At 38.6% G+C, this 13,404-nt stretch overlaps 1 protein-coding gene across 2 annotated transcripts in view; it reads left to right on the top strand.

The window, feature by feature from the left end:
• Nucleotides 1–13,404, top strand: part of LOC103813117 (probable acyl-CoA dehydrogenase 6) — a 76,236-nt gene that overhangs the window by 35,960 nt on the left and 26,872 nt on the right. For both annotated transcript variants that reach the window (XM_050971104.1, XM_018909758.3), the window contains exon 3: nucleotides 9,479–9,608. In XM_050971104.1, coding sequence (XP_050827061.1) covers nucleotides 9,479–9,608 — 130 coding nt within the window. The remainder of the gene's footprint in view (nucleotides 1–9,478; nucleotides 9,609–13,404) is intronic.

Raw genomic sequence — 13,404 nt, forward strand, 5'->3', positions numbered from 1 at the left:
AAAATCCGTTCGTATTTGGCCAGTAACACATACAGAGCACACCCTCCAATGTCAGCATAAATAAAAATAGTAGATAGCATATTTCACATTGGAGATAGCAGTTCAGATCAGAATCCTGTTGTGTCAGCTTTTCTACAAACAGAGAGGAATAACCATTTTCATTGTATGGTCTGGCTGACAGATCTTAAGGATAAGGATGAACGCAGAATCATAGGCAAAATGAGAACTGAGCCAGATATTTGCAGCTCTAGAATATGGTTTAAAACATTTTTCCACATTCCTTAAACCAAATAAAAGTTGTCAATAAATTTTTTTCTCCATTAAAATTACCAAGAATAGAGAAAGCATGGAAGCATATCAGTTTTACTAAAATACTGACTTTATTAGAGAAAACAAAGGGAAATGCATTGTTCTGACATTGCAAAAATGCTTTCCTTTTTATCCCAGAAATGGTTTTTATTGTGATCTTTCCTTTGTGTGTCTTTAAAAAAAACCTGAGGTCACCTAACAGAAGCATACAATTTAATGTTATAAAAATACTTAGATTGTTTCATTTTTATTTGACTTTTGTTCCCCTTTGAGATCAAACCCATTGCCTTTCCTGGAAAACTGCAAATTTGTGTTTTGTCTTGAAGAGCTCACCACAACCCATTGCTCACAGCTAGAAATACTCTTTTATTGCTTTGCTTTTGCTAACAGAAAGCAGTTCCAAAACCAGTCATGTTTCTCAACAAATACAGAAGATGGTCTCCTTTGGTTTCTGCTGGACTTGGGAGCTGAAACCTCTGGAGGTGCTCCAGCAGCACGATGGGCTGTCCCACAGGGTGAGGGGTTGGGAGCTGCCAGAGACAAGGAGCTGTGGAGCTGGTGGCCCCAGCCCTGCCCACACTGAAGGCTGTGTCAGCATGCAGATGCAGATGCTGCCAGCTGAAGAGAATTTGTAAACAAGGAAATTGTCTAATGACAGAGGGTGTGCTTCTGGCTGCAGCATTACTTGATGGATGTCTCTTTAATAATCTGTTGGCTGTGGCTGTGCTGGGACTGTGCTGACCTGCAGTGTGGCAGGATGGCATTTTACCTCCTTCTCAGTATATGACCCAACATCTCAAGGACTTAAGAAGTCAGCCATGAATGGAAATTCTAATGGAAATTTAGTCCTTCAAATCTGTGCTGATCAGGAATTCCTGTGGAAACCTCCTGCAGTGCACTTCTGTTCCAAGTTTGCTGCTACTGAACTAAAACCCCTGTGCTGGCCAGGCTAGCTCCAGAGCATGTCCAAAGTTTATTTCATTACTCACTGCATACATGATGAAATATTTTTATTTAAGTTATTTCAAATAAACATTTTTCAAGTTTCTCCCCCCATGCCTAAAATTTAAATTGTCACTTTATAAATCCATTTGTAGATTGCAATTTTTGGAAAGTGTGAACTAGTAAAATTTGTGTCCTTGGGTGTAACATATTAAGTGTCTAAAGTTTTCATATCAGACAAATGTGAATTTCCAACAAGCTATTTATTATCTTGGACTGGTATAAAAGATCTTGTAGGGAAGAAAATCAAACATAGCTTTCAGCTGATAAATATTTAGTCTTTGTATTAAATCTTAGCATAGAAATTTTAATAAGTAGCAAATGTAATAAATCTGTAATCCTTAAATCACTTAGTATTGCTTAATTGTTCAATTATTTATTTGGAACTCAGAAGAAACAGAATGATGTTTTTAATATGGACTGTATATCCTGATACCTTAAAGGAATGAAAGTAATTGGATGCATGAAAGAAATGAAAGCAGTAAGTCTGCTTTTTTGTTTCTAGAGAACTAAAACCGAGTACAGTGACTCTTTTTCATCCAGCTTTGAAAAATTCCTTACAAGTGTACATACTTGTATTCAGTCCTGTTGCTCATCTCTCTGTTGTGCTTAAACTGGGGTATGTTCTTTGGGCTATCTCTATTGGTTACCCATTGAAAAGTCAATTTCCACTTTCTTTCCCTGTTGACCTATGGATGCTTGAATGTCTGTGCATTACTGTATGTTCCTTATACTATCTATTTGTGCATTCACACTTTAAGTCCTACTGGAAAATAATTTCCGTGATGCAGAGTAATGTAAACTTCTTGTGGGAATTTGTGGCAGTCCATGTCAGAGGACAAGTCCTGAATAGAAGCACCAGCAACACATAAAAGTGACATACCTGCTTCATCCTTGTACAGGTGTGGGACTAATTATTACCTGTTCAATGTGAACTAATAGGTTTAAGACAGCTGAGCAGCTGTTCAGGCATTTTCTTGGGAGGAAGAAAATGGGAGGAAGAAAATTTTACATGGGGCTGACAGATGCTGGTGACAGATTTCAGTGCCTCTGAGGGCTGACTCATGGTTGTGTCAGGAGGACTGCAGTGGACAGTTGTTGAAGGATTTGATGCAGTGGAGTCCTGATCATCAGAAGGGCGCTCACCTTTAAGCTGGAGAGAACAAGCATTCACTGCTGGATATGCCTGACTCAGAGAATTTACTTGAGCATCTGCCAGCAAAGGTTAGAGTGGGCTGGTGGCCTGCTGGTAGCAACGTGTGTGCTCGATGTGCAAAAGGAGGCTGGCAGCTGTGGCTGGTTGACTGATCTCAAGCAATGCATTCTATGATTGGTTTATGAGCTTGCCCAAAGAGAATCCCAAGGAGAAGTAACATGGCTTTTCCACTGAAGCTTAGGAAAGGTGATAGTCAGCCTTCATACTTCTTGACTTCATTTTTCTGTGTGTTTGGTGTTTATTTCATTTTCTTTATGCTGTGGCATTTAGTTTCACTGACACTTTCAAATGTACAATAATTGAGATCTGTGCTCTTTAACCTTAAAGAAAAAGCTGCAGGCTACTTTGATTAAATTCCAATTTTTTGGAACAGATATTGTATCAGAGTGGAGTGGGAGGGGGGGAAATAAGCTCCATTTGAAACTCCAGGCAAAAGACTGTTGAAGAGTCTGTGACCAGGGGTTGCTTACAGTTTTTCTCTGGCTTGGAGCTGGTGCAATAGCTGGTTCCTGTGGCTGTGTGCACTTTGGATCTTCTTTTTCCTCTTTTCTGTTTTGGCTACTACATCTTTTACATTGTTAATGTTTCTTATGTTGCCATGTGTACATTTTATTCTATTGTACTGGGCAGCTTAGCTTCTCCTCCCCCATAACATTGTTTGTGCACATTTTTGGGGGTTCGTGTGATAGTGTTTTTAAGAGCTCTGATAACCTTCTGAGCTCAAAGTTTTATGCAAATGTGATTACTAACTCAATGTCACTGGGTGATTCTGCAAAACCACTTAGAAAAGGAAAATCTTACAAATGTTTGAGGGATGTTTTAGAAATCAGAGGGCAGCAAGTGCGGGTGTTGGAAACTTGGTGATTTAGAATATAATGCTCTCTCTTTTTAAAGTGTCCTACACAGCTTTGAACCCTTTTAAAATGTGTCCATGCTGTCCCTAGCTGGGGCCAGGTCTGTGTGGTGCATTTATCTGCTTAGTGGTAGTATTTATCTGCTCAGTGGCAGGCACTGCCAAGTTCCTCTGTGGTGTTTTAGGAGAGTTTTTATTCTTACAATGTGTGAGAAGTTTTTCCTTTATTTTATAGTGTGGATCTGTCTTAATCTAAAACAATTTAGATCACCTTATTTGTCTCAGTAAATTTCATTTTTGTGGTGGCAGCTGTGATGACATCTGTAGCAAGAAGGAACAGAATACAGAATACAGTACAGAATAATACAGAATACAGAAGTTTTGCAGGAACACACAGTTTGTGTTAGTTGCTCTTGGGATTGTACTCGTGATGCCAGCCACGAGTGCTTGAAAAGTAATGAAAAGCCAATCCATATTTTTCCTTTTTCAAGGGCTGCTGGATCACGAGTGATACCAGAAGTTTGGTTAGCAGAGTAAATCCTTACCTGTCTTGAAATTTTTGGATTAAGTAGTATCTGTGAGAGAGCAAGTACTGAAGGTGACTGTGATCTTTCTTTACAAATAAAATCATGAAGCACTATAATTTTTCCTGGTTTGGGACAAAATTTCATTCAGATTGGGGGAGTTTGGTCTCTTTTACAAAGGTAATCTGTGAAAAGGAACTTTACAGTGGTTTATTTGTGTCTGGAGGTTTTTCCTTTGTTGTTTTCTTTTAGTTTGTTGTTATGATTTTTTTTTTTTGTGAATTGATCTGGGAGGAAGAAATAGCCCAAAAATACATATGTCTTACTCTCAACAAGACTAAAGTAGACTCACAGCTTTTCTGTTAGTCTTAATGAGAGGTTTTTTTCCTCTACACCCAGCCAGAAGCAAATAACCAAGAAGGCAGGAGGTGTTTTCTGAACTTCATCAGTCTCAACTTATCAGAATGGATTTATGGGAAGTTCCACAAGACAGAGAGTACACTTTTGGTAATTCTTTAAATCCCTTCAATATAAAGCAGAGGAAAGGAATTATGATATGGATTTCTGTACTGTCCTACCTGATGACATTTGCAGTTATGTAGATTCAAGGCTCTTTGTACTTCTCTGGAGTTGAAATTCTTGAACCATGTTTATGACAGGTGAAAAAGGTTTGAGAGATAAATTTCGCTTCTGTTGATGTAGGTTGTAATGAAAACTAGCTATTAGCTTTGTCATCCTAATCTCATATATAGGAGTCTCTCAGACTTATCTTCAAACTGGGATTTGATTCATGCTTTGTCTTTGACAAATATGAGAGCACATTTTGGGGTTTTTTGGAATGAGGTTGATACCCAGAGTAGAAATAATACTGAGTGATTTTCTTTGGTGTATATACACTTCACTGAAATTTTGGAAAGTATGTAAACAAACAAGATAAATTATATAAGCATAAGCATTTAAAATGGAGTTTTGGATCAGCTGCATTGTGTTATCACCATTCCTTTATCCAGGCTCACTTACATTCTTAAAATAATGTGAGGACCACCTGTTTCACCTTGCCTCAATTCACTTACAGACCCTTTTCAGCACAGATATTGTCATTCCCACTAATAGCTACTAGATGGGGTTCAGAAGCAAATTCCAAATAGAGACATTTGTAAACTCTTACAAATGTTTGACTAGAGACTTCAAGTCTGTCTCATCATGAAACAGTCATATTTGAACAGTCCTCTTGAACAAGTGGCAAGAAATGCTCTGGTCTTCACTAAAGTGAAATGAAAGACTTCAGCTTCTCTTTGCCCTTATGACTCCTTTTTCATAGACTTTCTGTGCCTTTGTTTCTCCAACTGTTCTTCTCACCAGGGCTTCCATTTTGACATGTTGCAACTAGAGATCATGTCTTGATCTTTCATTTGTAGTTTTGGGCATCATCTGTGCCATCTACCCTAAATTCACATGTAAAACTCCTGATATGCTAAGTTGTCAGATTTAGTAGAATGTACACTTGTGTCTTTTAAAACCAATGTTTTTTAAGATTCACTGTGTCCTTTTGGATTCCTTCTCCACTGCCAGTATCTACAAACATGACATGTAAAAATTTGCTGGTCTGTATAAAATAAGGAGCTTTTGTGGGTTGGGAGTGTTCAAATAATGTGATGGTGGTGATTAGTAGAAAAGCAGAGATCCAATTTAAAGGAATAGGTCAATATACTGACCATGGTGTGGTGGGTTCATCTTGGCCAGCCCCTAACTCACTCCCTCTCTTCAACAGGACAGGGCAGAAAATACAATGCCAAGCCCTGGCTGTCGAGGAAAGTCAGGGAGACTGGCCACCAGTAACCATCACAGTAAAAGGCAGACTAGGCTAGGGGAAAATTGTTTTAATTTCCTGCCAGTTTAAATAGATTTGTGTTGTGAGAAGCAAAGGCAAATGAAAACAAGGATGTTTCACCATCCTCTTCCCAGGTTCATCTCCCTTTCTTCATTCCTGACTCATCCACCTCACTCCCTACCCCAAGCAGCACAGCAGGATGGGGATGGGAGGTTGTAGTCAGTCCGTAGCACATCCTCTCTGCTCTTCCTTCCTCCTCAAACTTTTTTCCTTCCTGCAGCTTGGGTCCTGCCCATGGGCTGCAGAGCAGAATCTTTATTTAATTGTATGTTTCTGTGCTCTCTGCTTTGGACTTTATATTTTAATTGCTTTGTAAAAGAACCTGAAATCCGACAATGGATAAGATATAGTATTAGGCCATTTAACAACTGGAAGTTGTGCTATTATCATCAAAACTGTAACAATTTGAACATAGCTGAGTTGCCTCTTTCTACCTGTTTTCAGCTATAAAAGCAATAATGCATTAGACTTTCTGCCTAGTTTAATCTACTTTGTGCTTTGTTGTTTTAATTTTCTTGCAAATTAAAATTGGTAATGTAGCCAAACAATTCTCTAAAGGTCTCTCATCTCATTTTAAAGTAAAATGAAGGGTTTACCCCAGAAATGTTTTACATGTGAATATTTAAAGATACTTTGTTATTGTTGATGTGGAGTTTTTTGGTGTAGGTTTTTTGTGGTTTATTTTTTGGGATTTTGTGTGTGTGTGTGTGTGTATGTGTTCATTTGTATGTTTTGTAAAGCAATCAAATCTGGAATTGATTTGATTTCTTTCAGTATGGATTTTTCACCAAAAATTTCACTAAAATTTTCACTTCTATGTTTGGCGTGGTGTTTCCTCTTCTGAATTAAAATTTAATTGACCTATTAGCATTACATCATAGTACAGATACTTCCAGGAAGCGGTGTTTGTTGATGAGACTGGCGAATACAAACCAACTACCGCAAGCAAATTGCCTTTTTTGCAAATAAGAATTATTCCAAAAAAGAGTAATTTCTGTTCTAAATAAAAATTGAACATTAATTTCATAAAACTTTAACCGTCATCACTGAAGCAGATGGAAATAAGAATGGCTTGGTGGTTTTGTCTCAGATGGAGAGCTGAGTCCCATCACATGGAGAGAAATGTGCTCGTACCAGCCCCAAAATCACTGCCTGGAGTGCTGGCAGTGGGACTGCAAGCATCAGGCTGCCACTAGGACCTGAGGAAAAAAGGAAATTTCTTTGGTGCTTGTAGCCAGCACTGCTTGCTAGTGCTGTGAGTGACATGGCAGCCTGGCTCAGTGTGGAGGGCCAGCTCTCCAGAGAGATGGGACACAACTGTGTTTAGCCACAGCCTGAGTTACCTGAATTACCATCATGGCACAGACTGAACTGAAAAATCAGTCTCCACCTTGATCAAGTATTTGGGGCTCAAAAAGACATTCCCTGTCATTGTCCATCAAATCACTCACATTTCTCCATGAGACTTTAACTTGGCTCCTGGAAGAGAAGTGATGAAAGCTTAGGTGTGGTCTGATTAATGGTTTTACCATTTCCTTCTGCCCTTCCTGACTGCATCTATGGTTGTCTCTTGTGTTATCCATCCCCAGATTATAAAATCTTGGGATTTTATCATCTCTTTGCCCAGCAGAACTTCCCTCTCCACCTCCAGCTCCCAAAGCTTCATTCTGCTCCTTTATTCCATTTGGTCAGAAATTTTTTCATTGCTATCCTTTTAAAAGCTGGCCTTTTGCAGTATTTTGTTTTTAAAGTGTACTGCTTAGTAACTTATCTCAAATGGTAATATGCAATGGATTGTGGTATGGACAAGGAATGTCTCTAAGCTGTATATTTGGATAAAGTAGCCCTTCTTTGGGTCAGTTTTGTGCATAACATTCCTCCTGGGAAGTTACTTTGGATAAATCAAGAAACTAAGGTTTTGATCTGTGAAATTTAAGTGAAAGATGGAAATATAACTGCCTGGTAGAACAAACTAAAGATAAAACCAGTAATAACAATAGGCTGTTAATAAAAGCTTTGACTGATTTAAAATAAATTTTTAAAAAATCTAATGAAAAGGATTTGTGAGGTGCCAGAACTGAGGTTATCTATTATAATTCTGCTGTAGATCCATGACAAATTAGCAAAATCTCTCTCAAGACAGATATCTTTAAATAGTCTTGCTTTTACATGCACATACATTACTGCTCCTCAGAGCATTTATTGATGGGACTGTGTAAAGGCAAGAAAATTAGATTATCTGTTATGTTAAACACATTTCCATATTGCTGATGTTTCATTGTACTGCTTAAGCTCCCAGTAGGAACTTTAATTTTCTACTTTTGAGAAACAGTATTTTCAAGCAAAATGTTGGAAAAGTAGCAGTTTTTTAAATTCTGACAGTCTAGACTATTCAGTATGACCTAAGGACAAATGTTTTTGGAAACCAAACTTTATGCTTAGCCTTTCCTATTGTGTTTTTCCTCTCAGCAAAGAAAGGATGCGCAAAGATAGGTTTTGTGGGTTTAGGAAACAGCTGACAGCTTGCAAAGCCCCATGTTTATATGCACTGTGGTGTTTTGACCTTTATTTAATGGTGTTTTTTTGAAAACTTCAGAGCAGGTCAGGGAAGGGTGTGCTCAGTGTTTGAGGTCAGCAAGTGAAAACAGGCGAGGGTCATCTGCCCCTTATTGTGTGTGTGAGGGGTGAGGGTTTGTATCTGTTAATTTGAAATTTTCTTAGCCGGTCTTCAAAGGAGCTAAAAGAAAAAGAAAAGAGGCAGCATTATCTAATCAAAGCTGCTCAGTCAACTAATGACGTCAAGTAGTAACCTTAACCTTCACTTTCTCACTGTATTTCTCTTGGACTATAAGCTATTTAACACAGCTAAAAATTACCTCATCCATCATAGCAATGTAGCCTTTTTCTGTGCCTCACTATGTAGTGGGTTTATCAGCACTGAGCATGGGAATGAGGTGAAGAATAATTTCTTCTTTAATTGAATTCGCAGATTGGAATGCTAGGGGGAGAGAGGCAGCAATGGGCTGTGCTGACACCAGGCCAGCACCCCAGCTTGTCAGCTCCCTGTGAACAAGAGTGCTTTAATCACTGCACAGAGCGGGTGCAGGGTGTGGAATAAAGGCATTCAGTACTGCAGTTGTGTCTAACATGAATTTTGAGCTACAGCAGTAATTCAGAATAGAAACACGACCTGCGTGTGGTCACACTCCGTGCTGACTTGGCTGCAGTGTCTGAGAAAGATGATTGCGTTGTGTGATGAGAGCGGGTGTCAGGTGGTATCATGGGGAAATAAAAGCACTTGTTATTACCTTGTGGTGTGATTTGTTCATATGACCTTGCTATTGGAAAGAATAATTTTGCCTTCTGGTATCATTTGCAACAGCATGTCACTTCTTCCTGCTGTTTCCAGTAAAAGTAATGAGGCTACTTAGGATACTCACAGGTGACCTGATGTGCACATAGATAATTAGAGCAGGTGTCATTCTCAGTTCAGTTCTCAATATTGTAGAGAATAATGTGGTATTGCTTTTGTGAAAGGGAATCTGGTAATTGTCAAGTACTTAAAAATTAGCAGTTAAATGGCAGTTGGCAAGTCCTTGCAGTAACAACATCTTTTTTTGCTGTTTTTCTTGTTGCTTATGCCAGTCTAGAATATGAGAATCACAGATTTGTTTTTTCCTCAGAATATGGTGGCATGGGTTTGGACTTCTCCTATAATATTGCAGTGGCAGAAGAGCTGGGAAATATCCGTTGTGGAGGTATTCCCATGGCCATTGGAGTGCAAGCTGGCATGGCTACCCCTGCTCTTACAAGGTAATTTTCAGAAAGTGTGGTTGAGCCTAAAACCCAATTGTCATAAGTAGAAAAAAACAATACTGTGTAGATTTACTTCCTAGCTGCCACTCAGTAATGCCTGAGGAAAGAACCTACTCTCTACTTCTCTCAGTTTGTTTTAGGGGAGAAAATGTGTTCCCTTTTTTTTTTTTTTTTAAATGCTAGAGTTATATTGATTATATGTTAAAACATAAACCTTGTTGAGTAGTAGATGATATATTTACAAACACGAAATATTGGTACCACAACCAATTTAAAAAAATTTAATTCCAGAATCCAGTTTGTTCATGTTTGTCTTTTTTTCTTATATCCCAGTGCAGTAATATTAAGGATTCATTTAGCTGTAATGATTAAGATCAGTCTAATTCTGCTTTATAATATACTTGCTCTTTTTGCAGCTTTGCAAGGTGTCAGTCCTAAAGTTGTAGCACACATATCATGCTTCCTAAAAATGCCTATTCTAGGCAATTAATAATTTTTCTTTTTCTCATCAGCTATGTCAGTGTTCCCATGTTAATTGCTTACTCTCATTTAGGCTCCTGCATTTTCCTAATCTAAATTGTTGTGGTTTTTTCCTCCCTCAATAAAAGTTACCAATTTCTTCATGCAGGAGTTATGCAAATATTCTGTGTCACAACCACAGTTCTTAAAACTAGAGTGGGGCAACTGGTTGAACCAGCAGTTGGAATTCCCTGGAATATGAATACACCTAAAATTCTGGAAGATGAGGGTGGGAGCTAAATTCTAATAATTATGTTGAAATCAGGAATTTCTCTGCACTAAACAGGTATAAAAGAAAGGAAGAACATTTTAGGGATTATTTGATAATTTTTAGGGGTTGTTGACTTTTTTTCCCATTCTGAATGGAAATACTTGTAAATCTACTGAAGACTCTGGAATATGAACTCTATTCCCTTGACATTTGCTTATCCTGCCATATGTGTGACTTTGGAGGTCTCATCTACAACAAATTTTTCTTAAAGTTTTCTTCTCCTTCGTGTAATGTAACAAAGGCTTGCTAAATGCATGCAGTTCTGTATGTCTCTTGCAAGTGGCTTAGCACTGAGAATAAAAATAGTATTTTAAGACTTCAGACAGTACTGCCTTTCCCTCATGACAGCCTTTTATTCAGGGGTTTAAAGAAAATCTATGGGTAAAAGAAAATGGGATTTTGTTCCATTGCAGTTTTTTGGCCTTCTGTTACTCTGTTCTGCTGTAGTAAAACAGTGAAGTTATGCATCTTTGTGCTAGTGAAATCCTAAAGTGGAAGTTCTTGGAAAATAACAGTAAAATTGTTGTTAACTTGATGAAGTCTTTAGTTGAGTTTGCATCTGTATTATTGAATTTTTCCCCCACTGCTGAGCCAATTCCACTGGCTATTTATACAGTACAATGCCCCCCACACACATGTAAAAGTGAAACTTGGTAATGAAAAGAGAAATCTGCTTGCTACAGGAAATTTTGCCTGTGTGCATCTTTACCTCATGCTGCGTAGTGGGAAGACCAACTGCTTGTCCTGGGTCATGGGTTCAAAAGGCACCCATGTCCTGGATGCTTTCTTTAAAAGTATCTTGTACTGTGGGGATTCTAAACATGTTCATAGATATAAGTCAGATTTTGCATCTTGGCTATGCATTGCTGCACAAATCAAACAATAATGTGGGAATCAACCATTAACTCCTAAAAAAAAATCCTCTGTAGCTCTTTGTTGGCTTTCATAACCTTGGGCTTTGTTCAGCATTCATCCAGCACAAATTGAATGTACCTACAAACCGACTCCATGAATGTGATTCCTGTAACTCCCAGAATCCCCTCAGTGAAGCAGAAACACTTTCTAAATTTAAGAACTAAATAGATAATGCTTTTTTTGCAGTGATCTGACCTTTGATGGTTTGGAACATAACTTTCCGCCAGGTCTTTCAAATGCATTCAGATATAATACTGCCCTTCTTGCTGACAAATAGTGTGGAGAAAGCAGCTCCTAGCTGAGGCAGGGAATGATATGCATTTCCCAGAGTTTATAGGCATGCCTGTAGGGTGTCACATCTGTAGTGATACCAAATCAGTGTAGAGCTGCTTGTCTCAGCAGTAAGCAGTGAACTTACCCTTTTTCCGCCCCTGTTGTTTATAGGCAAATAGTAAGCAAATTTAAGATGGGCAGAATTTTATAAAAGTGGCATATTTTTAACACAAATGCTAGCAGCTGAGCAAGAAGCTAGCTGTCCCCTGCAAGGCATAGAGACCCACCATCTTCTGAAGATAGTGTTCCCCAACTAATAATTTTTTTTTAATTGCAAAACAACATCATCTATAACCATATTTTTGGAAAGAACTGAACTGTTTTCTGGAACTCAAAACAAAGAAAGACATCAAACCAAAAATATTATTCTAAGCAAAGTTCTTGCTGTGAAAATCCTCTGTTGAAATGCTAAAGGTTAGCAAAGTTTCAAGCATTAGAAAGCATTGCCAAAAATCACCACTATCTGCTCTCATAATCTGATTTTCCATGTTGTTGGTTGGGCTGTTTGTGTTTTTTTTTTTTTTTTTGACTGATGAATGTGCAGCTGGCCATACTTGATCAGGCCCCATGGAAAATTAAAAACCAAAGTTTGCTGCCTAACAAACATGGGTACTTTGTTCCAGCATGCTAGAGGAAGGAGTGGGCACTCCAAAGTTGCTTCTTGTATTTATTTGGGATTGCTGCTGTGATTTGCAGCAGGGTCAGCACTAGGAATTCAGTTCCTTGTGTGCACCAAATGGAAGTGTCTGCCAGATCCCAGTCTGTTCTCTGGCTGTCCCACGTCCTTTGTGCCAGGGTTGGTTGGAGGGGATGACTTAGTCTCAGCTTGAATAGCACCACTCCTTTGGAAGTACTGGGACAATGGTTTAGAAGGAGGCCCCAGTGAGCCTAAGGGGCGAGTGGTGATGATGACCTGAGAAGCCTCACAACAAAGGGGAGGCTGAGGAGGAACTTGAATTTATGGATTCCTGGACACAAGGCATTTCATGACCCAAGGAATTTTTGAGTCGCACAAGAAAGGTCCAAGAACTAGAGCATGAACTCACCATTCTCGCTGCAAGAAGAAGTCAGTGAATCTTAATTAGGACAAAATCAAGCATGAAATGAGATGTAGCATATCTTAAATGGATGCAGTCTTCTAAACAACAGGAAAACAGCATGTGCCTCTTAACTGAATTTAAATAGAGCCAAGTGAAATTTTTGTGTTAAAATACCATCCACAGTTTGCTGTTTCCCTTTTTATTTTTGTGGAGATAAAAGAACAGCTGGAAGAAGCATTAATGGATTTTACTGCGTGATTTAAATGTAGATGTGAAATAGAAATAATTTAAATACAGGTCCTTGCAGATGGTGCCCATCACTTGCCAGAAGTTTTCAGTCACCACTAAAACCTGGCAAAGAGATGGTCCAAGAAAACAGAGACCAGGTCCTCCATCCTGGTGGTTGCAGAGTAGTGCAGGAGCATTGGGAGGAATCCTCAGGGGTTATGTTTATTTGGATCTGGAACTTTTAAAGCAACAGCTATGAAGATAAATTTTGGCCATCTAGACCACACGTTTCTGTGGGAGTAAGATGCCTGAATACTTTTTGAAACTTCTTTGAAATGATTGTGACTGCACTTCTGGTGAAGACTCTGAATCACAGCTTTGGAGGGTATTTATTCCATCTTTTGGCTCTGGGACAGCTTTTACGTAGTCATAGGAAAATTGATCACTGTGTGGGTTGAACAAAATTTGTAACTAACTTCTGAATAAA

This window comes from Serinus canaria, chromosome 2, assembly GCF_022539315.1.
Source record: "Serinus canaria isolate serCan28SL12 chromosome 2, serCan2020, whole genome shotgun sequence".
In the NCBI taxonomy this organism is placed as follows: domain Eukaryota; kingdom Metazoa; phylum Chordata; class Aves; order Passeriformes; family Fringillidae; genus Serinus; species Serinus canaria.